At 46.4% G+C, this 25814-nt stretch overlaps 1 protein-coding gene across 1 annotated transcript in view; it reads right to left on the bottom strand.

Annotated features, from left to right (window-relative positions):
- Window positions 1-25814, bottom strand: part of CTSD (cathepsin D) — a 66026-nt gene that overhangs the window by 18990 nt on the left and 21222 nt on the right. Inside the window, exons 2-4 of the mRNA XM_078682755.1 lie at window positions 15172-15328; window positions 12876-12999; window positions 12226-12344 (exon numbers count right to left, since the gene is read on the bottom strand). Coding sequence (XP_078538881.1) covers window positions 12226-12344; window positions 12876-12999; window positions 15172-15328 — 400 coding nt within the window. The remainder of the gene's footprint in view (window positions 1-12225; window positions 12345-12875; window positions 13000-15171; window positions 15329-25814) is intronic.

The raw sequence follows: 25814 nt of genomic DNA, 5'->3' as shown, positions 1-25814 counted from the left end.
CGTGCCCGCACACACGTGCACTTCATTCATGCTGGGCCCCTCAAGGCGCTTGTTCCTTTCGAGGCGCCCCACGCATGAGACCCCTGCTGTCTGGGCCCCGCCCACACGCACTTTATAGTGGGGGGGAGGTTTAGAACTACAGGTTCCAGCATCCTTCGCGCTTCGGGCTGAGAAGCGAGCTCGAGGCGACGGCAGTGATGCTGCAGGGGCAAACTGGGGGCGCTGTATGTAGCCAGGCCGGAGACAGCTGGGGGGTCTGACTGCAGCCGCCTCAGATGAGACCGGCCCGAGAGGCCGCTGGCAGCCCGGCTGAGTCTGCAGACTCTGAACCGCACAGGTGCTCGGGGTTGGCCAGGGTCACAGGTGAGTCAATGTGTCTCGCTCGTTGTTTGTCCTGAATTTTAACCTTTTGCTCTGAATTTCCAGTCAGTGCTCCCAATCTGCCTTCTTGCCAGGTGGTCTCCTTCAGCATACACCTGAAAGCTTAATTTGTATTTTGTAAGATTGTTAACTTTTTTTCAATCTCACAATATGACCCGAGTGTGCCTTTGTGGAACGTGCTTTGAATAAGGACAACGACACTGCTGTGCTCCTCTTATTCAACATCTGCGTCACAGAGCACAATACAGACTTCAGGGCATTTACCAAAACTCGACAAAAATAAGTTAGGGGCATACATTATTTTTGCTTAGTCATGATTAGATGACTTCCAGCTGTGTTGCTTCGAGAGGAAGATATTTTGGCGGTAGCACGCTCAGATAGTCCTCAGATGACTGCTCGGGATACTGTTTACAACCTTCCCTTACTGACTAAATACCAATACAGCAGACCAGGCCTTAGCACGACGTGAACAACTTAATTTCCAACTGCTGCCTTCAATAAAGCCGTCTCTCTGTGAAAAAACATACGTTAACAAAAATCATCTTGACTCTGGAATAAATATACATCTGAAGGTGCAGACTGGGATGTGTCAAAGACGGAGGGCCAGCATTCTACAGCTTTGAAGACTCCCAGCTACTTTCATAATGAAAGACAGAACCTCCACCGGTGGACCAAACCAGCACTGGCTAAGCCAATCGGTCTGGCATTGGCTGCAAGACTTTGCCTATGTCAATGCTTGTTATCTTTTTTCCTCCCCGCTCCTTCTAACGGCCGTCGAGGTACTTCAGTATCCCTGCTGTTATTCTGCCCCCCCCCCTTTGTCCCTGGGGGGCCAGGAAGGCGGAGGCTACTTCATCACCAAGGACATTAGGCCAGAATTAGCCAGACGTCCTTTTCCTGTCCTCTCGCAGTCTGTCCTCTCCCAGCCTGCCCTCTCCCAGCCTGCCCTCTCCCAGCCTGCCCTCTCCCAGCCTGCCCTCTCCCAGCCTGCCCTCTCCCAGCCTGCCCTCTCCCAGCCTGTCCTCTCCCAGCCTGTCCTCTCCCAGCCTGTCCTTTTCCTGTCCTCTCCCAGCCTGCCCACTCCCAGCCTGCCCACTCCCAGCCTGTCCTCTCCCAGCCTGTCCTCTCCCAGCCTGTCCTTTTCCTGCCCTCTCCCAGCCTGCCCACACCCGGCCTGCCCACTCCCGGCCTGCCCACTCCCGGCCTGCCCACTCCCGGCCTGCCCACTCCCAGCCTGCCCACTCCCAGCCTGCCCACTCCCAGCCTGCCCACTCCCAGCCTGCCCACTCCCAGCCTGCCCACTCCCAGCCTGCCCACTCCCAGCCTGCCCACTCCCAGCCTGCCCACTCCCAGCCTGCCCACTCCCAGCCTGCCCACTCCCAGCCTGCCCACTCCCAGCCTGCCCACTCCCGGCCTGCCCACTCCCGGCCTGCCCTCTCCCGGCCTGCCCTCTCCCGGCCTGCCCTCTCCCGGCCTGCCCTCTCCCGGCCTGCCCACTCCCGGCCTGCCCACTCCCGGCCTGCCCTCTCCCGGCCTGCCCACTCCCGGCCTGCCCACTCCCGGCCTGCCCACTCCCGGCCTGCCCACTCCCGGCCTGCCCACTCCCGGCCTGCCCACTCCCGGCCTGCCCACTCCCGGCCTGCCCACTCCCGGCCTGCCCTCTCCCGGCCTGTCCTCTCCCGGCCTGTCCTCTCCCGGCCTGTCCTCTCCCGGCCTGTCCTCTCCCGGCCTGTCCTCTCCCGGCCTGTCCTCTCCCGGCCTGTCCTCTCCCGGCCTGTCCTCTCCCGGCCTGTCCTCTCCCAGCCTGCCCTCTCCCAGCCTGTCCCCTCCCAGCCTGTCCCCTCCCAGCCTGTCCCCTCCCAGCCTGTCCCCTCCCTGCCTGTTGTCGTGTCCCGGCGGCAGCAGGCAGCAGGCAGGAGCGTGCACTGCGTCCCCGAAGTAACAGCCCTAAAGCAAGCAAGAAGTACGCCCCCCTCCCACCAATCCCTGTTAGGTAGTGGAAACTGTCCAAACTGGGGTGCAGACAGCTCCTCTCAACTTTCGGCCTGGTACCACTGCACCAGCCGCACTACTTCCCTACTGACCGTTCTCCACTTCAGCCCCGTCTAAATTACAATTCCTGCTTGTGACCCTTTTGCCTGCTTGTGCTTGTTTTCATGACCCTGTTGCCTGCTTGTGCCTCTGTGTGCCCCTGTTGCCTGCTTGTGCCTCCGTGTGCCCCTGTTGCCTGCTTGTGCCTCCGTTTTCGTGCCCCTGTCGCCTGCTTTTGCCTCAGTTTTCGTGACCCTGTTGCCTGCTTGTGCCTCCGTAAGTGCCCCTGTTGCCTGCTTGTGCCTCCGTGTGCCCCTGTTGCCTGCTTGTGCCTCCGTGTGTCCCTGTTGACTGCTTGTGCCTCCGTGTGCCCCTGTTGCCTGCTTGTGCCTCCGTGTGCCCCTGTTGCCTGCTTGTGCCTCCGTGTGTCACTGTTGACTGCTTGTGCCTCCGTGTGCCCCTGTTGCCTGCTTGTGCCTCCGTGTGCCCCTGTTGCCTGCTTGTGCCTCCGTGTGCCCCTGTTGCCTGCTTGTGCCTCCGTGTACCCCTGTTGCCTGCTTGTGCCTCCGTGTGCCCCTGTTGCCTGCTTGTGCTGTGTGGGTGTGTGTGGAAGGCTCTGTGTGGCTGTGTGTGTGGGAAGCTTTGTGTGGCTGTGTGTGTGGGAAGCTTTGTGTGGCTGTGTGTGTGGGGGGCTTTGTGTGGCTGTGTGTGTGGGGGGCTCTGTGTGGCTGTGTGTGTGGGGGGCTCTGTGTGGCTGTGTGTGTGGGGGGCTCTGTGTGGCTGTGTGTGTGGGGGGCTCTGTGTGGCTGTGTGTGTGGGGGGGCTCTGTGTGTGTCATTTGCGAGAGATAAAGCTAGTGGCATTGTAAATGACAATACCATTTATTTATGTTAAAAAAAACAAATAAAAATAATGTCAAGAGCAATGCCAATAGCTCTAACTTTAACAAAGGCAAAACCATTGCATTGTAAATGCTTGTTTCTATTTGAAACACATTTAAATCTTCACAAAAAAGTCTACGGATTACAGTGGTAATACCTACAAATTTTTGTGCCACTTAAAAAAATAAAAAATGTGCAGTTCTCTCTAAATTGCTGTAAAAATATACAGAAAACTATGAATACATTTCTCAACCTATTAGAACTTTAATAAAGTGATGAAAAGTAAGGGACCAACAATAAAACCTACTACTTAACTATAGCTAAGAGCCTAACGCAGAACACGGCCAAACTGTGCTGAAAGCAAGATGGCTACCTATTACGTTTGGTAAACCTAACCATTAGCCAATCCCATACTGCCTTATGTGCATGTGCCACGGTATACTGCAAACATACTAATGTATGCCACGGTACAATATATATACACCAGTGTATTTTAAAACTTGTAACTTTGACACTACTGACAATATTCACACATACTATCAAACATTACTAATTACACTTAATAAAGTATTTTCCTGCCTCATTACCTCTGTCTGTTCACACACTTTCACGTGACGTCTGTTCCAATTATGCCACTCCCCTCTGCACCACTACGCTGTACGCGATTACACTCTACGCCACTCTATTTTATGACGTCAATACACGCCCCTCCACACTACTCCATTGTACACTATTCCACTGTACCCAACTCCACTTTAAGATACTACACTCTATGCTATTCCACTCTACGCCACTTCATGTTACTTCAGTATACACCACTGCACTGCACACTATTCCACTGTATGCCACTCCACTGCACACTATTCATCACTCCATTCTACGCCTCTCCACGTTACTACACTCCATTCTACATCACTACACTGTATGCCAGTAATACTCTATGTTATTCCACACTACACCACTCCACTACACGCCTCACTACTGTAAGCTATTACACTGCACACCGCTAGTTTACCCCACTACGCTCTACCCTGCTACACTCTACGCCACCCTAGTCTACTCCACTACACTAACGCACTAACCTGTAAAACATTACCCTCTATGCTGGTCCTATTGCGGCTTCCTCTGCGACGGTTATCCTGTCCAGCTTGCCCTGAGTCTGCTATCCTCGGCTGCACTTCTACCTTCCGCCCTCTGTTTCGACCCCTTCTGCTCCGTTTTACCTTTTTTGGTTAGTTTTTCTGAATTCTGTTTGGCCTTTTCTGCTAATTGGCCTACCTTGTTATGCCCTCTTCTACTCTGTTTTGTCTTTCTGCTCATTTTTCTGCCCTCTGTTTTGCCTTTTTCTGCTAATTTCTTCCCTCCTCCAGCCGTTTCCTCAAGACTTGGCTTTTTAACGGAGGCTTCGCACCCTAGCACCCAGATACCCCCAGGGGTGAGGTGCCACACGCTACAAATGCTGATAGAGTGAAATCAATTGATGCCAACACATTCTACGCTATTCAACTGTACGCAAGTTTACTATAAGCTATTCTACTGTATGTAATTTCAGTCTGCGCCACTTCAGATGTATTCAATTCCACTGTACGCAACCACACTACGCCACTCCACAGTACGCTATTCTACTCTATGCCAAACCATAGTAAGCTATTCCACTCTATGCCACTACTGTACCTCATTCCATTGTACATAGTTCAACTCTACACCACTGCACTCTACCCTACTCCACTGTACGCTATTAGACTCCACTCCACTGTACGCAACTACACTCTGTGAGAAGTTGGCCTGGTATATGATCACTATTCTAGTGAGCACCTTGCACCAGTCCAAACAACCCTTATGGTGATGGTTGTAAAGTCAACCTTATAGACCAGCTATCCTAGTGGTAGCATGGACAAAAGCAGTCTTAGGCTAAACTCAAGAGGGCATGTGAAGGCAGCTGTTTTACCATATGCAATCCCGCAATCCCTTTAATACCAAATGAAAGGACACCACACAGGATATATATAATATATAATATATATATATATTTATAACTAAATTACTCCTCTGAACTCTTTATGAGGTCAGAGGCACAAGCACATAACAAGATACTTAATAAACATACAATAAGTTGCACAAAATACAGTTATGTCCTAGGGGCACTTCGAACCATATACTAAAATAGTGGTATAAGAACCACGTCACGAACAAAGGAAAGGCCTAGGGCATCGCTGGGGCTACACTGTACTACCAAAGGATAGGGAGCAGGAGGCCCACGAGATGCGCGTGCAGTGTCTTTTCCATAGAATTAGAATGGGAACGAAAGAAATGGAAACTAGTTCTTTTAGGACACTTCCGTATGGACTAGGGAAAAGCTACTAGAAACTAGGACACTAGGATAGTCAATACCCACAGGAGTATCAAAATACTCGCGTTACCTCACCCACAGGATGCGGGTGCATAGGTGTCAAAGTGTGTCGGGTTTCGTTGCTGATTCCTATGGAGCCTTGGAGAAAGATGCTGCAGGCGACCAAGAGAGAAGTGTCCGATTGGATCCAAGGACGGATCGAGGATGAAGAGTACCTGAAAGCAGAGGGGACAGAGTCTGGGTCACTAGCCAGTGACCAGGATGGAACCAGGAAGGAACCAGGCGATGTCGCGAAGCAATCAGGTGATGTCGTGAAGCTTGTCTCTGCAGCCACGTGGACCAGGAAGTGTCGACGACGACCAGGCGCTGGATACGGACTGTCCCACGAAGGCTCTCGCTGTCGGCGGTGTCGGCTTCCGGATTGGAGTCAACAAGCCTTGGCAAAGGCAACCCACACAGGAATCGAAGATGGCTTCTTATCAGACCAGCAAGGTCTGATGGGCTTCTCCTTTTCAGGGAAGCAGGGGCCAGTCTGGAGCAACCAGACCAGCGTTGTAAATAAAAGGTTTTGTCATCACAGAGGCCACTAGCCAACGGGCAAGTGACCGGACATACGCGTCGAGCAGGAAAATGCAGAAGGGCCCCACGCAGAAGTCATGGAGTGTGGAGGGCTGATCTTCGGTGCAGTTGTTGCTTGGGGCTGGGGCTGGGGCTTCTCAATCCCCAATGCACAACTTCAAGGGTGCCTCAGAAGTTGCACGGAAAGCAATTTGCTGGCTTTCTAAGATGGCCGGTCCCACGTCTCTCGTCGCCTCCACGGGTCTCCGCTCTGCTGTGACTGTGTATCGGCTGTTGGAAGTCTGGAAGTCCGGGTCTTGTCAGGCTCTGTGCTCGGGCTCCGGCGGGAGCGCCGACAAAGCAAACCGTTGATCGCTTGATGGTGCCTGCTTGCACAGGGGGTTACTCCTTGACCACAAGGGAGATTCTTCAGTCGTCTTCTTGCAAAGTAGATCGTCGAAGGTCCAGAGTTTCGTTTCAGAGTTTCAGTCAGGATAAATCTAAAGTCTTGGGACTCAGCTCCTACCTATATACCAAATTTAGGGGCTGGATTACCTGCTAGGTCCCTCCTATGGGTGGGACCCAGTAAGGGGGTGGTTACACCCCTTTCCCTTTGTCCAGTTTCGCGCCAGAGCTGGGGCTGGAGTGCTCCTGCACCGGTTTGAACTGGACTATGCATGGGACACCTTGTGTGCCCCAGGCAGTGTCTCATTTCATTCAGCCCTCCCTGCCCCAACACACTATAGCCTGTCTGGGGTGGTGCTAGCACCTCCCAAGACAGGAAACCTATTGTCCAAGCCTCCCTCGCTGGAAGGACTCCCAGCAGCAGGAGGTCAGACTTGTGTCTGTGGCAGCAGAAACCATTTTGTGATGCGGAGGCTCTGGTTAACTTTAACCGGGATTACTAGGAACAAAATGTCTTCTCCCTCTAGAAGGGTGGAATGCTACCCCCGTCGCCAGAACTGGCGAGAGGGTAGTATTCCAAAGCGTATGACACCTTACACGACATGTTTTGATAAAGCCAAACCAAAGTTAGCATTTAACCGCGAGGTTCATAATGCACTTAAGAGTATATGGTATGGCTATATCATAGAACAGCTATAAGGACATGGTTCCGAAAGCTGCAGACAGGCTCAGCTCATGCTAGAGCACTATCTCACATAAAACCAAGCACTCTGCCTTCAGGATTGTCAAGGTCTGCCATAGGAGTGACTTATAGGTGCATATGTGTCTATATATAAGGTTAGATATAGGAATACTATATCTAAGCAAGGGGTGATTACACAACCTTGCCCCAGCTGAGTGATCAGCCAGTTGTGTCAGTTTGGATGGCCAGCCAGGGGTGGCAAAAGATATGCTGCAGCCCCTGGTAGGCCTTGGGTGCCCTGGGTACCTATGGTACACTGTACAGGGACTCACAAGAGTGACCCAATTCCCAATTGGTGATGTACCTAAAGTACATGGTGTGAATTTAGAGAGAGAACAGCAGGGCTGTGGGTCTGATTAGCAGGCCCACAGTCACATCTAAGTCTAAAACCAGTGAAGCAAAAAGTGGGGGGGACCATAGGAAAGCAGACCCTACTCTCCTACACACTCTATGTCACTGAACTCTTAGCTGTTCGATTCTATCCACTGTACACCACTCCATGACACTGTTCTCTACTCCACAGTAAATAATGTTATTCTACCCCACTCCACTCTATTGCACTGTCACTCCACACCATTTCACTTTATGCAACTTCATGCCACACCACTGTGTTCCACTCAACACTATACTCCACTCGACGCCCCTCCACTGTACCACACAATACTGCACTGTATAGCACTACACTGTATTTTGTATGAGACACTACTGCACTGTACTCCACTACTAAACTGTATGCCACTCCACTGTACAACAGTCTATCCAGCTCCATTCTACCACACTGTACCACACTCTATTTTACTCCATGCCACTCTGCAACACCTTAATCCACTCTATGACACTCTATTCAACTCCACTCTACGACACTTTGACACTCTAGAACACACCAGTCCACTTCATTGTACCACGCACCACTCCACAACACTTTACTCCACTGCATACTACCCCAATACACTGTACTCGATTCCATGCCACTATACTTTAGAACACGCTACTCACTCCACTTCGACTCCACTACACTCTACTCCACTGCATGATACTTTACTCCACTGTATACCCCTACACTTAACTGTGCAACCCTCTACCCTGAGCCCCTCCATCCTACTGTAGAACTCTCTACGACACTTTCCAACACTTTACCACCACCACTCCATGCTACTGTACTATACAACACACAACTACACTATATAACAATTTACTCCACTGTGTGATACGCCACACGGAACTGCACTCATCTCCACTCTACCCCACTGCAATGTACTCCATGACACTCTCCTCCACTCTACTGTACCACACTCCACTTGATGAGACCAGGGTTCTAGGGTTAAAAGTCATGAATATTGATGCTTTTCATATCAAGATCCTAGTCTAGGTGAGCAACAAGCTATGAATCAGGAAACGTGCTAAAATAGTTGCATCAGGGAGGATAACTGAACTCCATCAGATGAACAATGGAAACAGTGTTATTACATCTGCGCTAAAACACGTTATTAACTTTGGATGCTCTGTGAAGTTAAAAGTGCTCAGTCAGCGTTTCAAACAGCCCACAGCATGATAAAATCCAATGTACAAAATTAGTTCAATAAAGAAACCCTGCCTTTGAAAACAGGTATGGAAACACAAAATCTTGGTTTTGGAAACAGGAATTAGCAAGCATTTTGGAGGGGATTCTTACAGCTCACACTACTCCGAACAGAGGGAATACAGTTCTATGTCAAAAAGGCAAAGGGTTTATCACATTACAGACATTTTGTGACCATTGGGGACAGAACGAAGACCTACAAAAGTAACAGGATAGTATGATTGATAATGACCACTATTTAAATCATGTTTTACCCAATTCCTGCCTCTATGGCTCGGTCACTCAATGAAGCGGTCATCCTCTTGTGGTGGGTAACCTTTAGCTTCATTCTAGAAATGCTCCTGGCAATGCATCCTCCCCATTCCTGAGCCCTACTAGACCTTGCATCAGTACGACTGCCTCACTTGAATTCCTCTGCCAACTTAATACATCAATGTGGCCACAATTAATATCCTGTTCTTCACGTGGTGGACAAGACACAGCTAGAATTACACAAAGTAAAATGATCAGGTTTCCTTCTTGCTTGTTCGTGCAAACAAAAAAAAAAGGTTCTTCTTGGGACTCCAGCAAATGGGGCTACATTAAAAGGGTATCGGCTGAATATTTTGTCACATTTGGATAAGGCTAATATGCTGTGGTTGCTCGCATTAATATAGGCCTACAACCAGGAAGCTTTATGTTTATCCTGGTCTAACTTGTTTAACCCAGGAGCTGAGCTCACTGCATTTACTTTAAGTAGTGGAGGTCAAATTCTATTGCATAAAATGGAGTGCATTTTTAACACGTATGTGCAAGCCGTACAAATGAAGGCCAGCCTACACCACAGCGTATCATATCTTGGCTAAACGTCTAGCAACATCTAATTGGCAATATCCCCAGGAACACCTTACCTAAAATCAAGTAGTGGTAAAGTGGCTTACCGAATCCCGGAACTGAACTTAAAGCAGCGCTGGAATAAGAAATGGGCCCCTCCTCCAATTTATGAGTTTTTAATGGAATCATCTTAACAGATATGGCTTGTGGGATTTTTAGAAACAACGAACTGATATGCCATGTACCATCATAAAACATGTCTGGTCTTCGAGTGTTTGCAGAGCTGAGAAATCATATGAACAATCACTGGAACACACTGGCCTCCCCTCTTGGAATTGGCTCCTGCTGAGGCATCCACTTGATTTGCTCATGATAAAAAGTTTAAACCACCCCATCCCTCCTCCCCCCGCAGATCGCCCCGCCCCACACCGCTCTACAGCAAGTTCAATGGAAAGATATTCATCTAATCTGTTCTGCCGGTCTTTCAACACAAGCCTGACTATTGTAATTCGATCTTTTGTTTACACTACACTTTCAGCACTGTGTTCTGTTGTTTCTCCCAACTAGGTCCATATTTGATGAATACTTCAAATTGAAAACATTTTTTTTGTTGAATGTATGACAACAAAGGAATAAAATCCCAAAGAACCAGATACATCTTATGTTTTAAACAAAGCTCTGACCAAAAGAAAAAACACAGAAGATTAACCATGGCTTTCAGAGTAAACACTTTAAAGAACTACCGATCAGAGATAATGTCCTAACTAAATAGAATGCATTCAATGACTTCCATAGTGAAGTATTTCCTACATCCTGGAAGTACAAACTACTCTCTGAACCAGCAAACTATGCTCATCTATTTCTCACAGTCATTTTGAATGGTCAGACTAATTTTGGTGACTTTTCTCCAACAGTGCTTTGTTAAGATTATAGAAAAACACAAAGGTGATGATGGATGGAGCGTTGACAATACAAACACTCACCCCCAGTCAACTGATCTGGGTTTAATCCATCACCGTTCTTTAGCTCACTCCGCCACCCCAGTTCAGACATGGTCCCCTCCCTCTACCTCTGTCTCTGCCTCTCTCTCGCCCTCTGTCGCCCTCGCCCTCGCCCTCTGTCGCCCTCGCCCTCCGTCGCCCTCCGTCGCCCTCGCCCTCTGTCGCCCTCTCTGCCTCTCTGTCTCGGTCTGTCCCCGTCTCCCTCCCTCTGTTTCCCTCTCCGTCTCGGTCTGTCTCTGCCTCGGTCTGTCTGCCTCTATCCCTGTCTCGGTATGTCCCTGTCTCTCTCTCTCTCTGCCTCCCTCTCTCTGTCTGTCTCGTTCTTGCTCTCTCTGCCTCCCTCTCTCTGTCGGTCTCCCTCCCACTCTCGCTGCCTCCCTCTGTCGGTCTCCCTCCCGCTCTCGGTCTCCCTCCCGCTCTCGCTGCCTCCCTCTGTCGGTCTCCCTCCCGCTCTCGCTGCCTCCCTCTGTCTGTCTGCCTCCCGCTCTCGCTGCCTCCCTCTGTCTGTCTGCCTCCCGCTCTGTCTGCCTCCCGCTCTGTCTGCCTCCCGCTCTGTCTGCCTCCCGCTCTGTCTGCCTCCCGCTCTGTCTGCCTCCCGCTCTGTCTGCCTCCCGCTCTGTCTGCCTCCCGCTCTGTCTGCCTCCCGCTCTGTCTGCCTCCCGCTCTGTCTGCCTCCCGCTCTGTCTGCCTCCCGCTCTGTCTGCCTCCCGCTCTGTCTGCCTCCCGCTCTGTCTGCCTCCCGCTCTGTCTGCCTCCCGCTCTGTCTGCCTCCCGCTCTGTCTGCCTCCCGCTCTGTCTGCCTCCCGCTCTGTCTGCCTCTCTCTCTGTCTGCCTCTCTCTCTGTCTCCCACGGTTTCCCTCTCCCACGGTTTCCCTCTCCCTCGGTTTCCCTCTCCCTCGGTCTCCCTCTCCCTCGGTCTCCCTCCCTCCCTCTGTCTGTCTCCCTCCCTCCGTCTGTCTCCCTCTGACTTCTTCCCTCTGTCTCCGTCCATCTCCCCTCTCTCTGTCTCCCTCTCTGTCTTCCTCCCTCTATCTCCATCTGTCACCCTCTGTCACCTCACCCCAGTTTACAGGGCACACACACAGCCGCACCTGTGTACTTTGCAGGTTTTCAAAAGACCGTTTACTTGTTAATGGGGATTGGTTGTGAATCGCCCGGCCCCCTTGGATCAGAGTGTCTCGGAGTCTGCGCTGCTGTGGCAGACTCCAAGACACTCTTTCAAAGGAATGCCTCTTAATTAACAGCAGTTATGTGCCAAGTGCCCTTAATACCGGTGTCATCCTGTGACACACCCACCATATGCAGGCGACACAGTACTGTGTAGGGACACACAGTTTGGAAAGCTCTGGGTTAGAGAGCTTTGACACAACTCTACTCAGGTACCTTGCAAGCGCTACTAACTGACAGCATCCTAGTGTGCTCTAGAATGGAGCTTTGATCTCTCCCATCTGACCTCAAAACGGAGGGTGGGCTTAAAACTCACAGAGACAGTATCCTGGCTGAGATACCCGGAGAGGCTTCCTGTTCCATACTGAATTGCGAAGGCAGTCCCATTCTTCACAAACGTGCTCGACTTCGAAGAATCATACTTATGATGTATCACTGCATGGGGGAAAGAGGTAGAGGGGAGAACGTGAGATGAGAGAGAAATTTAAATAGATACAAGAAGTGCAGAGAAAGGATCAGAGAACATATTCTCATACTACCCTTTCATGCAAGTACTTTCCATCTTCAAATACATTTGCACCCTTGAATTGTTAGTGAATATGAGGAATGAAGACTTGTACAGCGCATACTCTACCAACTGTATAGTATCTGTACACGGACTGATACATTTTATTTCCCAATTAATTAGAGCACTGTTGCTAGATACAGAAATGAGGAAAAGCACAGTGTAGTCACCCGTGAGGTTTGAACCAGTGACCTTCAGGTAACAATTCTCTGCTGTGCTGCACTCTTTCACTCTGCTACAATACACTTCCTAAAACTCTACTCCGCTCCGCTCCAGCTGCGAGGACAGGTTGGCGGACGTACTTTCCAAACTCTCACCCACCACCAGCCAACCGCCATCAATTTAACACTACAACCCTCCCACTCCTTTGCTCAAGAAGGCAGGGCAAGGATGACACTTACAGCAGGCAATGTCCAGCAGAGAACAATGGACGGAGGGCACCCACAAGTTAGAAGAACCAGTGTCGAAGACCACTGTGAACGGTTGAGGGGGTGTACCAATGCCGATCTCTCCATAGTACTGTGCCTGAGAGAGGAAAAAGAAGATCAAATTGAATAGTTGACTTCCATATACCTTTCCTTGATGTACAACTATGAAGAAAAGAGGCAATAAGAAGAGGCGAGTCAAAAAAGGCGTTCCCACAAAAAGGGCAGCCTGGCAGAATTGTGAGAGTAAGGGGTGCAAATACAGAGAGCTAGAGGGAGCCCAGACATCACGTGTGGTAGAAAAAGTAAATGAAGGTGGCAGCTGAAGCAAAGAGCCAGAGGACAGGGAAGTTCCGCAACACAGAGCATCAGTATTTTCAGATTAGAAGAGGAGGAACCAAAAGGAATGAATGAACGAAAGACATATGCTGAAACGGTGGAGAACATGTGTCAAGGAAGAAGGTGTATTGGAGCACGGAGATACTGCTGATAGAATGTCTCTTCAAGGACATGCTCGCCTGTCGATAGACACCAATCTGCCTCTCAATGATCCCCAGGGCAGTAAATGCAGAAAGCTGTGCCAACATTCCCTGTAAAAGTTTATACAGGGGCTGGTTGGGAGTATTGTCGCCTTTCACTCTGCTCCCCTTGATGAAACATTCTACGACAGTGCAACTACAAATACATCAGCAGTTTCTCTGGGAGTTTCAACAGACAAGTCTGCTCTTTCCCTTTACGGTTTAGGATGCCATGTAGAAGACTTATTGGGTGAGAGGTCTTGGAATAAAGATTGATGGGTGCACCTTACTTGCACCAGCTTCCAAAACTGCTTGGCTTTTTCAAACACCCCCCTCAACGCGATGGCTTAGGCAAGACCTAAAAAGAGAGGGCACTGTCTCAAAGGCAAAACAAGCATTGACAACGTCAATGGGTAAGGCTTATGAATGGAAGAACCTTTTTTGTAATTGATGTGCTTAAGCACTCAAGTCCACAAGTATGTCACTCATCTCAACACTTGTGCATGCATAATACCCTCCTTCCATTCTTTTTGTAAAGCGCTCTGATATCCTTCGGGATCCTGTTCACGCTATATAAAACTTTATAAATAAAATAAATAAATAAACAAACCTCTGTAGGGTACATGTCCAACGTGCTACCACCCTAGTAGAGGCCACTGCCATGGCAAGTAGTGCAGTCCTGAAAATGGCAGATTGATACTTCCAGACAGCATTTACCTGGGATAAGTGACATGAGTGGAAGACAGGAGGTTCTAAGGAAATCCAAGAAAAGAAGCAGGAGGCCACCCACTTCCAGTCAACCTTGAATCCTGGAAGTCACACCTATTCACTAGTCTAGAAATATTAGGTAGGAAGGAGAGGTTGCTCTAGGACGTGTAACCAGCTGTGGGATAGGAAAATGTATGCAGTGCCAGGATTGGATCCTGTGATTCTAGAATTCAAATAATGTGTAATCTTTTGGCAACATGCAAATCACTTCCATTTGACCATGTTAAGCACTATAATCATGTCATGGGCGTTAAAATTGGAGAAAGATTGCAGTGCCTCACAAATACATACTTTTTCCACATACACAGCACATATATTATAACCCTCTACAACGTATGCTTAGCATTATATGCGAGCCATCAAACGTCTGTGCCCTTGTTCACCATGAAGATGTGGATTCCCACTATTTCACACTTGGTATTCTGCTGGTTCTCAGCCATTTACTTAGTTCTAGTCTACTGCTACTAAAGTAAATTCACTGGGTTCATTTACAACAGATTGACAGTATTTAAATATGCGTTCAAGGCAGCTAATTGTTCCAACAAGCCTGTCTTGTGGTGTTGCGTCTCTTAGCACTCTTAACAATCTTGGGTCTATATTGAAAGAAGTGCCTATCAGACACACAGGGTAACACTGCCTAAAGAACCAAAAGTGCGCTACAAGTGCCAAATACTTCCACTTACAACTCTGCCCCACTCCCAGTCCCAAACACAAAAAATAAAACAAATAACGCAAAGTGTTCTGGCTATCCTGCTAAGGAAAAAGACTTGCTGGAGAATCAATGTAAAACAGCCATAAAAACACACAACCATACCGTTCACTTGTAGGAAATGTCAAGCATGGTGTGATCATTGTAATGGGGAAGAAAGAGAGCCCAAAATAAAAACAGCTTTCATACACAGCTGAGAGGAGAAAGGGTGAGCAAGAAAGGAGAAATGCAGGACACCTCCCCTGGCAGCTTTAGAGTGGAAAGACTGGTTGCTTACATCCAAGTAGTTCATGAGGATTTCTGGTGTGGGACTTTTTCTGGGTGGGAAGCCCAGGTTGTACTTTAGTTGATCACCAGTAGCCACAAGTTTTTCGATTTCAGTTGACTCATTGATGAAAGTGCGTCGGATTGTGCGGAACTTGGTCAGCGGGATCCTGTTGATGGAAGGGAGGAAAATGTAAGAGGTTAGGTGACAAAATCTCAAGCAAGTATTAGCAGCAAATTCAAGGAGCACCGAGCAGTGTGGAGCTGGTCTAAGGTGACATCAGAAGGCCTGAACCCAGCACTCTGCTGGTTTCAAAAGGGGAGAAGAGCAACAGTCCCTTTTCAACCTAATCCTTAGTCACGTCTTGTATTAGGATATGTGATGTCATCAACGGGGTATCGTAACATCCTTTGAAATAGCCTCTTTATATGAGAGAAGAGGAATAGCCTCCTTAACTGTGAATAATAAGAGTGTTCACCTTAAACCTAAATGTTTCTTTAACCAACATTCTGCTTATCGAGGCCCTTTGTTTTAATAGGTGATGTACACTGACTTATCAGGTCAGCACGTTGCTTTAATTGCACTTTACCATAAGGTCAATTTTGCATGCTACCTTCCTCAAAGCTCTTCTTCCAAAGCTCTTTAGCTCTAGTAAATGTTGCATTAATGTAAAAGAAGCTATTATATAAAGACAAAAAAAATAAAAAATAAAAGATTTCAGCACCACAGGGTTGGGATTAGGGATAGGTATCAGCTTAGAGTTTGTTTGAAAGGTGAAAGGGCAGGGGAGCTCATCAAGATTAAGGGGAGGTTCAGTAGGGGTAGGACCATGACCATGGTTATGAAAATGGATCAGGTTAGGGGTTATGGTTAGTTTAAGGTAAGAGTCGGAGATATGATTAGGCTCAACAATAACATGACGCTAACTACAGCTGCAGGGCCATTGGACAAACTTTAGAGTCAAGGTTCAGCACAGTAGTAAAGTAAGGTTCAGCGTTACAGGTGGAAAGGTTGTCAGATTGTATTCATTCCGTTTCTTTATTCCTGCCAATGTGATTACATCGCAAATCAAACCGATTTAAAACAGGTCTTCAAACATCTTTGCTTCAAACAAATGTATCATTTTTACATTCTATAGCACTGCATGAATATACATACATATATTGATGACAGAAGAATGGAGGGAGCGGACACTGTGTCTGCAGACGATGTGAGGGTGGAGTAGTAGAAAGGAGATTAGCAATGAAGTGCTTCCCTGTGATCACAGAGGCCTTGCTTTCTCGCATTGCAAACCCCACTGTCATTCCTGTATCCCCCTTACGATAAACCAAAGATCTTTTTGGAAGTCTTGCCTACTATACACTGCATGTGCTGTCTGTTGCGATACATATTGTTAGCTTATAGTCTGCTTAAAGTCCCGCCCAGCACTTACCACTGGTAGACTTCCAAGTCATTCTTATTAGCTTGCTTCTTACTCATTAGCGTGTGTGGGGTTTCCTTCCTTTTTTGGTGTTTGCCCCTTTCCTGGAGCATGGACACATTTAGGGGCTGATTATGATGGAGGATTTTCCGCATCCTCCGGGCCGGCGGAAGCCACCGCCGGCCCGGAGGATGCGGTAAATCCTCTGCGGACTCACCAAAGACCCACCGCCACATTAGGATGGCTGGTGGGTCCTGGTTTCCGTCCGCAGCTTTTCCGCCGCGGTTGGCTTACAACCGCGGCGGAAAAGCTCTAATATGGGGACGGTGTCTCTCAGACACCGTCAACCATATTAGGATGGGCTGTGCAAAATACTTTTCCGCGGCGGGTTTTCCGCCGTGGAAAAGCATGTGTAACTTCACTGCGGGGGCCCTTTGCGGGCCCCCTGGGTGAAGGGTGGGTGGGGGGTGCACATGGGGGGTACCTATGGTACCCCCCTGCATTTGTATGCAGAAATCGGCAGGCACCGCACTGTGCCTGCCGCTTTCTGCATACAAATGCAATGTATGCATTTTTACGCAATGGTAAAAATAGAGGATGTGACCGCCAGGGTGGCGGTCACATCCTAATTGCACAGGAGGGAACTCCGCAGGGCATGCGGAGGTTCCCTCCTAATCTATGGTGGCGGACGGACTCAGGTCCGTCTGCCATCATAATCGGCCCCTAAGTGTGTCCTTTTACTGCTCACTTTTTTAGAGGCTACTATTTTATTTTGTTTAAGCACTCTTCATGAGTGCATTTGTTTTCGAGCTCCATCTCTAGTGGTGGCCTGCGTGTTTCTCCCCCATCTGTGTTGCTTTGTCACCTATGGGCTCCTACACATTCTCAGATCCAAAAGTCTGGACACCGTCTGCCACCGCACACTAACCGCCAGACTCCACGTCTGGATCTGATCCATCTTCACCAGCCGAACCCAAAGAATCCGACTCATGCCCTTGCCCTCCAAACCTGCTAAGATCAGCTGCAGAGTACCCCAAGGATCTTCACTCAGCCCCACATTCTTTAGCATCTACATGGCCCCCCTCACTACCATCGTCAGACAACAAGGACTGGCAACACCCAACTCATTCTCTCTCTCACCAAGGTACCAGTCATCACCAGACACAGCTTCCAGGAAGGAGTGAAAGATGTAGCATCATGGATGTTGCAAAAAACACAGTTGATGGACAGAATGTAGAACAATGTCATACATTCACCCCAGTACAAGGATCTGGGCCTAAATCCATCATTTATTTGCACTCCACACCACCCTGGGTTAGACACTGGCTATATGCAAATCAGCTCTGACCCTGTGCCACATGGGAACAGTCCAGTCCGAACTATCAAGCCATGTCTTTCCCAGACCGGAATCAAGCATCCAAGGATCGGTTTCTGGCTATCAGCCTGGATAGCTTGACTCCAGTGGTGTGGAGAGCCTGGGACTCACGTCTGAGCATACCCAGCCCACTCGGGGTGAAAATTGCAATAAACACAGTTGATGGACAGAATGTAGAACAATGTCATACATTCACCCCAGTACAAGGATCTGGGCCTAAATCCATCATTTATTTGCACTCCACACCACCCTGGGTTAGACACTGGCTATATGCAAATCAGCTCTGACCCTGTGCCTCATGGGAACAGTCCAGTCCGAACTACCAAGCCATGTCTTTCCCAGACCGGAATCAAGCATCCAAGGACCGGTTTCTGGCTATCAGCCTTCATTTCCGAGTGGGCTGGGTATGCTCAGACGTGAGTCCCAGGCTCTCCACACCACTGGAGTCAAGCTATCCAGGCTATTTGTATTATATGCATAATGTGATCAATAAGAAGATTTATAAAAAAAAACTTTTACAAAAACTCCAGACAAACCAGAACGCCACTGTCAGACTCATCCTCAACATCCCCTGCAACGCACACACCATTCCCCACCTAAGAGAGCTACATTGGCTACAAATCTAGTTCTCCACAATGTCGGACCTGCCTATCTCAACCACTGCCTCAACTTCCACCAAGCGACAGCGCTCAAACTCACTCCTCCTCGAGCAAATATCCCACATCCGCAGGAGCAAGTTAGGAGAACGGTCCTTCTCCTGCATTGTCGCCAAATCCTGAAACGACCTGCCACACCACATCAGGGCCTCCCCATCCCTTCTTGAAATCGGCAAGGAACTGAAGACTTGGCTATTTGACTAGCAGTCTGATCGGCCTCCTCACCTACTCCAGCACCTGGATATGCCTCGGATGATAAGCGGGCTTTACAAATCCTCATAACATATTAGATTTCTGGGTGCTTCATCTTTTGAAGCAGACCACCTCTCATTAAAATTGTTCAAAATAAAGTGTTTTGTCTTTGAAGAGTTTGCATTAGCACGGGGGTCTGTGGCAAAGTAGCACACAAGATAATGCAACTGTGAATAAAAAGAAAAGCTAGACTTCACCTTTAACCTAGCGGTATTATTGAACATTTTTAGTGGCATGTGTTTCGAGACAGTGTTGATTCCTGATTCCAGAAGGCCTTGCAAACTTTGACATGTTGGAGTTTTTCGTTGAAATGCTTTCCCACAAACAATAACTGGGTTTTATCCACAGCCCCAGTGTCCTAGGCATTGCCTTAGGAAATGCAGGACAATGTCGTTTTCATCACGGATGCATTTCAACCAAGCTCTACTGACGTTTGACTAGACCACAACAAAGATATCCAAACTTATCTTAGTTATGCTAAAAGAAACCAAAACATAGTTCCTCTTTATTGAGGTAGGCTGCTGTTTCCGTCAAATCCTACCAGACAGCACAGCTGTCTGGTGTGCAAAGACTTCTTCTAGACATTCTGAAAGCTTCCCTTGGACTGCATTCTGCTATTTGCTTACTATTGGCTTTTTGGTTTGTGACTCACAGTTACTTGCTTTCTATGTGCTGGCTTTGTTTGTTTTAGGCTGTCTAGTATGTATTTTCCCTCCTGTAGAGAATAGCTGGGTTTCTGTATTCTTCAATGAGTGCTCGCTTTCTGGAAACAGGCCTTTAAATGTTGTTCTTATCTTGTCACATTTGCTGTGCATTCAAAGACCGAAGTCAAATGTTGAGCCAGGTCGGAGGGAGCTTGAAGTTTACTTTTCTTTCTATGATTTCAATGTGAGAGGATTTATGTGACAATCATGATGGATACTGGGGTTGTGCTTAAGGAAGGCTGGATTTTTTACTAGCATACAACAAAATGTAAATGTCTCTAAAGGAACTGTGCAAATTGTTCAGAATATATCAGAATTAGGATGGCACTAATGAAGCACTTTTTTGTAATCCTGAAGTGTCGTGAAAACACATTTTAATAAGATCAAAACAAATCAATACACAAGATAACCGATGCATTTTCCACACATCGTTTGTGCACTGTATAGTTTTATCGGTAAAACTGTAGGTCTCTAAAAAAATGTAATGGTCATTTCAATTGAAAATATGTTGGCGTAATAGCAGTGTGCTACCACACTCAACACCACTCCACTCCACTCCACTCCCCTTTATGTCACGCCATTCCACTCTACGAGACACATTTCCCTCCACACCTCTCCGCTCTATGCCACTAACTGTTAGCCACGACGAACAGCAGCCACGCTGGTGAACAACATGGCTAAAGCACATCAGCAAAGCAATACCTCTAGCATAGTTGAGACCTATTGACTTTCTCAATGCTTGTTAAACCTGGCCAAGAAACAGGTTAGCTGCCTTGCCAGCCTCAAGTTTAAAAAAAGGTATATAATATGATATCAAATCATATCATATATACATAGCTAAACTTTCTCTAAGCACTCTGAACTCTTTAATCTGTTCATGTGTCATTCACAGTTTGCTTCTCTGCCCATTAGGCAGCATACAGTATGGGCAATGGGTCAACCGGTTCATTTTTACTTTCAAACGTTTAACTTCTATTTCATATGCTTACAAAACGATTTTCTTTTTAATGATGCACCTCCTAAAGCCATAACTATAGGCTTTGCAAATGCTTATTCTACAAAGTGACCAGAAAGCGGTAGTAGAAAGGCTCTTCACGTGTCTGTCCAGCCAAAGGTCTTCACATAGCATATGGTACTCAAGGGCATGAGAGACTCCAGGTTAGTTGGACAATCCTTGTGAGAAGTACGGCAGCTGTTCTTTGAAACACCAGAACCAGTTATTACTCCAAGAGTTTCAGGGGTTAGTGAAATCTAGCAGTCAATACTGATTTGAGATAAGATTTCTACATCAGGTAGCACGTGCTTCTCACAATAAATATTATGTCCAATCAGTGGTATGCCTTCAGGAAAAAGGATAGGACATTATCTATATCAAGATCATAATCTTAATGAATTAAATATGTATTATGGCACAATCATTACTCTGAATGCATAGTTCCTTACTCACCATCCACTATATACTAACCAGGGTATGTGCACGTGTAAAATGCCACCTACCCTTTTAGGGTCGAGCCTCCGAGCGCTTGCGCTAGCACATGTGTCTCGCTTGTGAGACACTGTTGTATACAGACAACACTGCTTATCGTTTGCTTTCTTCATATCACTCTTTAACTGGCTCTGTAATTGGCCAGTGCAGCTGAAACGTCACTTCCGATGCCTACTATGGAGCAGGGACCAAACCCAGATGAATTCAAGTTACTCTGTGCCTATCTGCTGCGCTCGACGCAACTGAGTTACTATTTCTAGACCCAACTGTCCCACCCTATTGCTCCATCCATAATGCCTAAATCACTCTCCTCCGCACCATATTCTTGCTTACCTGCCACCCAATCACCCAATCACCCACCTCCTGCCATTACGTGCTCCCTCCTAGGCCTCCCTGTACCTCTCCCACCGGCAAGGGCGGTTGGCCGTTTCTTTTATGAAGGCGAGCAAAAGTCAATCTGTTTGTAACCGGTGCACGAGAAGTAGCCCTGGTGGCGCTGCGCTGCTTGTTGGTTGTGGGGCAGAGGTTATTTTCACGAAGATAGAGCATAAAATATACATGCAAGGAGGAGGGAAGAAGGAACACGGAAACATGCAATGTTAAAGCATATAGTAAAAGGTTGGAACTTCGAGCAAAACCAATCAAATGTTAGCGTCAGTTACTTCAGTACAAGAATGTGCCGCTTTTAAGGAAAAAAAGTATTTAAACAGATATTATCTCAGCAGCACAGTTAGGATCCTTTCATTCACTGTATGAAAACCGACTGCCGTTTATAGCAAGCGTCCCCGAGCACCACCATTACCCAGGGCTGCTCTCAGCTGAAAGTCAACTTAAATTATGTAGAAATATGGAACTGAAAGACTGTGGAGCTTGTAGTGACACGGATACCTTGAAGTTGCATTTCCTCTAGGCGGTTATTTGTTTTTGTCTTGTGGAGAGCAGCCTAGCCTCAAGTGAGTTGAATATGGCCATATTCATGTATGTTCATGTATGTTCCTGCTTATTGGCATTTTGAGGTGACATTTTATGATACACACGGTGATGGTTCTTTTTGCATTACCTTTTTAGTAAGATAAGAGCATGAAGATGTTTCGTGTATGAAAGCAACAGTCAACCACTCAGCCCCACCTCTTTTTTTTGAGCCCATAGTCACCAATGTTAAAAGCGAAACTACAAGTGTCATGTAGCAACATGATATTGGTTAAAAAGCCAAGACGGCAGATAGTGTCATGCATGCTATCCGGTCATATGATAACTGTTGGTGATGGGGCTGTGACCGGAACATTTGTAATCTAATGCCATCTTGTTTAAGTTAGTTTGTGCATTTGTGCTGAATATAAATATACTGACAAACCAAGACAAGACAGTAGTGAAGGTATAGACAGTCGCACTACCAATTCTTTGTGCAGGATTGCGTATTAAAGAACACGCATTGTAAAAACTGTGCAGACTGTATCACAACAAACCTTATGGAATGGACTACGTTTCATTGAACAGAAAAGCTTAAAGATCAAAAAACAAAAAACTATTTTTTCAACATTAAATCGCACAAACTACTCAGTTGTTTTGGATGTTCTCTTGGTAGTTCCTTTTTCAAAAACAAGCATTTGCAATGCATAAGGTCTCGCATTAGGAAAGTTTAAGCTATTGGTATTGTAAATGACACATTTTTTATATATGTGTTGGTTTTGAAAATAGCAAAAATAATAGCTTTGTCATTTACAATGCCAATAGTTATAACTTGTGACACCTATAGCATTTGTAATGCAATATGTGTTGTATTCACGTGACTTAGATGTATTGATATTACAAATAACAATGGCTTTGAATTTTTTAAATAATTAATACTTAAATAAAAGTTATTGTAATTTATAATGGCAATAGCTTAAACTTTTGTAAATAACTTTTGTGAAGAATATGTTCAGTGTATTTTATTGTGACGAAAATCCAAGAACAGAAGTGAAATACTAACCTCTTTTTGTGACATTTGTAATAAAGCTTGAAACATTGAGAGATCATATTTGACCCAGTTGTTGGTAAATGGTTGCACAGATTGATGCTGTGGTGGGGCTGAGAGATGTTGTGGTGGCGACTAGTGATGCTGTGGCATTCAATGATCCTGTGGTAGCGCATAGTGATGTTGTTGTGCCCCTTAGTGATGCTGTGGTGATGCGATAGATAGAGTGAGTGGGATAGATAGATAGAGTGAGGGTGATAGATAGATAGAGGGAGGGCGATAGATAGAGGGCAATAGAGAGATTGAGTGAGCGAGATAGATAGATAGATAGATAGGAGTGAGGGCGATAGATAGCTAGACAGATAGATAGAGTGATGGCGATCAGTATCTAAATAAATAAATAGATAGAATGAGGGCGATAGATCGATAGAAAGATAGATAGAGTGAGGGCGATAGATAGATAGAGTGAGGGCAATAGATAGAGTGAGGGCGATAGATAGATTGATAGATAGATAGATAGAGTGAGGGCGATTAGATAGATAGAGTGAGGGCGATTAGATAGATAGAGTTAGGGCGATAGATAGATAGATAGAGTGAGGGCGATAGATAAGAGTGAGGGCGATAGATAGAGTGAGGGCGATAGATAGAGTGAGGGCGATAGATAGATAGAGTGAGGGCGATTAGATAGAGTGAGGCCGATAGATAGATAGTGTGAGGGCGATTAGATAGATAGACTGAGGCCGATAGATAGAGTGAGGGCGATAGACAGATAGAGTGAGGGCGATAGATCGATAGACAGATAGAGTGAGGGCGAAAGATCGATAGACAGATAGAGTGAGGGCGATAGATCGATAGATAGTTGTGTGTGTGGTTGTGTGTGGTTGTGGTTGTGTGTGTGGTTGTGGTTATGTGTGCGTGGTTGTGTGTGGTTGTGTGTGTTATGCTTTGTTTTTCCATGTTTTGTTATGCTATGTTTTGTTGTGTTTGGTATGCTATGTTTTGCTAGGCTATGATAGGTTTTGTTTTGTTATGCTATGCTATGTTTTTTTGCTATCCTATGCTTTGTTTTGTTATGCTATGCAATGCTTTGTTGTGTTTGTTATGCTATGCTTTGTTATGCTATGCTGTGTTGTGTTTTGCTATGCTATGCTTTGTTTTGCTATGCTATATTTTGTTATGCTATGTTTTGTTATGCTATGCTATGTTGTGTTATGCTATGCTTTGTTATGCTTTGTTATGCTATGCTATGTTTTGCTATGCTATTATATGTTTTGCTATGCTATGTTTTGTTATGCCATGTTTTGTTATGCCATGTTTTGTTATGCCATGTTTTGTTATGCCATGTTTTGTTATGCCATGTTTTGTTATGCCATGTTTTGTTATGCCATGTTTTGTTATGCCATGTTTTGTTATGCCATGTTTTGTTATGCCATGTTTTGTTAGGCTATGTTTTGTTTTGCTATCCTATGCTTTGTTTTGTTATGCTATGCTCTGCTCTGTTTAGTTTTGCTATCCTATGCTATGTTGTGTTTTGCTATCCTATGCTATGTTGTGTTTTGTTATGCTACGCTATGTTGTGTTTTGTTATGCTATGCTATGTTGTGTTTTGTTATGCTATGCTATGCTATGTTTTGTTATGCTATGTTTTGTTATGCTATGCTATGTTTTGTTATGCTATGCTTTGTTTTGCTATGTTTTGCTATGCTATTATATGTTTTGCTATGCCATGTTTTGTTATGCCATGTTTTGTTATGCCATGTTTTGTTATGCCATGTTTTGTTATGCCATGTTTTGTTATGCCATGTTTTGTTATGCCATGTTTTGTTATGCCATGTTTTGTTATGCCATGTTTTGTTATGCCATGTTTTGTTATGCCATGTTTTGTTAGGCTATGTTTTGTTTTGCTATCCTATGCTTTGTTTTGTTATGCTATGCTCTGCTCGGTTTAGTTTTGCTATCCTATGCTATGTTCTGTTTTGTTATGCTACGCTATGTTGTGTTTTGTTATGCTATGCTATGCTATGCTATGTTATGCTATGTTTTGTTATGCTATGCTATGTTTTGTTATGCTATGCTTTGTTTTGCTATGCTATGTTTTGTTGTGTTTGATATGCTATTTTTTGCTATGCTAATATGTTTTGCTATGCCATGTTTTGTTATGCCATGTTTTGTTATGCCATGTTTTGTTATGCCATGTTTTGTTATGCCATGTTTTGTTTTGCTATCCTATGCTTTGTTTTGTTATCCTATGCTATGTTGTGTTTTGTTATGCTATGTTGTGTTTTGTTATGCTATGCTATGTTGTGTTTTGTTATGCTATGCTATGTTGTGTTTTGTTATGCTATGCTATGTTGTGTTTTGTTATGCTATGCTGTGTTTTGTTATGCTATGCTATATTTTGTTATGCTATTTTTTGTTATGCTATGTTTTGTTGTGCTTTATTGTGCTGTGCTTGGTTGTGCTGTGCTTGGTTGTGCTGTGCTTGGTTGTGCTGTGCTTGGTTGTGCTGTGCTTGGTTGTGCTGTGCTTGGTTGTGCTGTGCTTGGTTGTGCTGTGCTTGGTTGTGCTGTGCTTGGTTGTGCTGTGCTTGGTTGTGCTGTGCTTGGTTGTGCTGTGCTTGGTTGTGCTTGGTTGTGCTGTGCTTGGTTGTGCTGTGCTTGGTTGTGCTGTGCTTTGCTGTGCTGTGCTTTGCTGTGCTGTGCTTTGCTGTGCTGTGTTTTGCTGTGCTGTGTTTTGCTGTGCTGTGTTTTGCTGTGCTGTGTTGTGTTGTGCTGTGTTTTGCTGTGCTGTGTTTTGCTGTGCTGT

Source organism: Lissotriton helveticus, chromosome 3_1 (assembly GCF_964261635.1).
Source record: "Lissotriton helveticus chromosome 3_1, aLisHel1.1, whole genome shotgun sequence".
NCBI lineage: Eukaryota > Metazoa > Chordata > Amphibia > Caudata > Salamandridae > Lissotriton > Lissotriton helveticus.
Note: the sequence above shows the minus strand (reverse complement) of the source record. Positions and strands in the feature narration are given on the sequence as shown.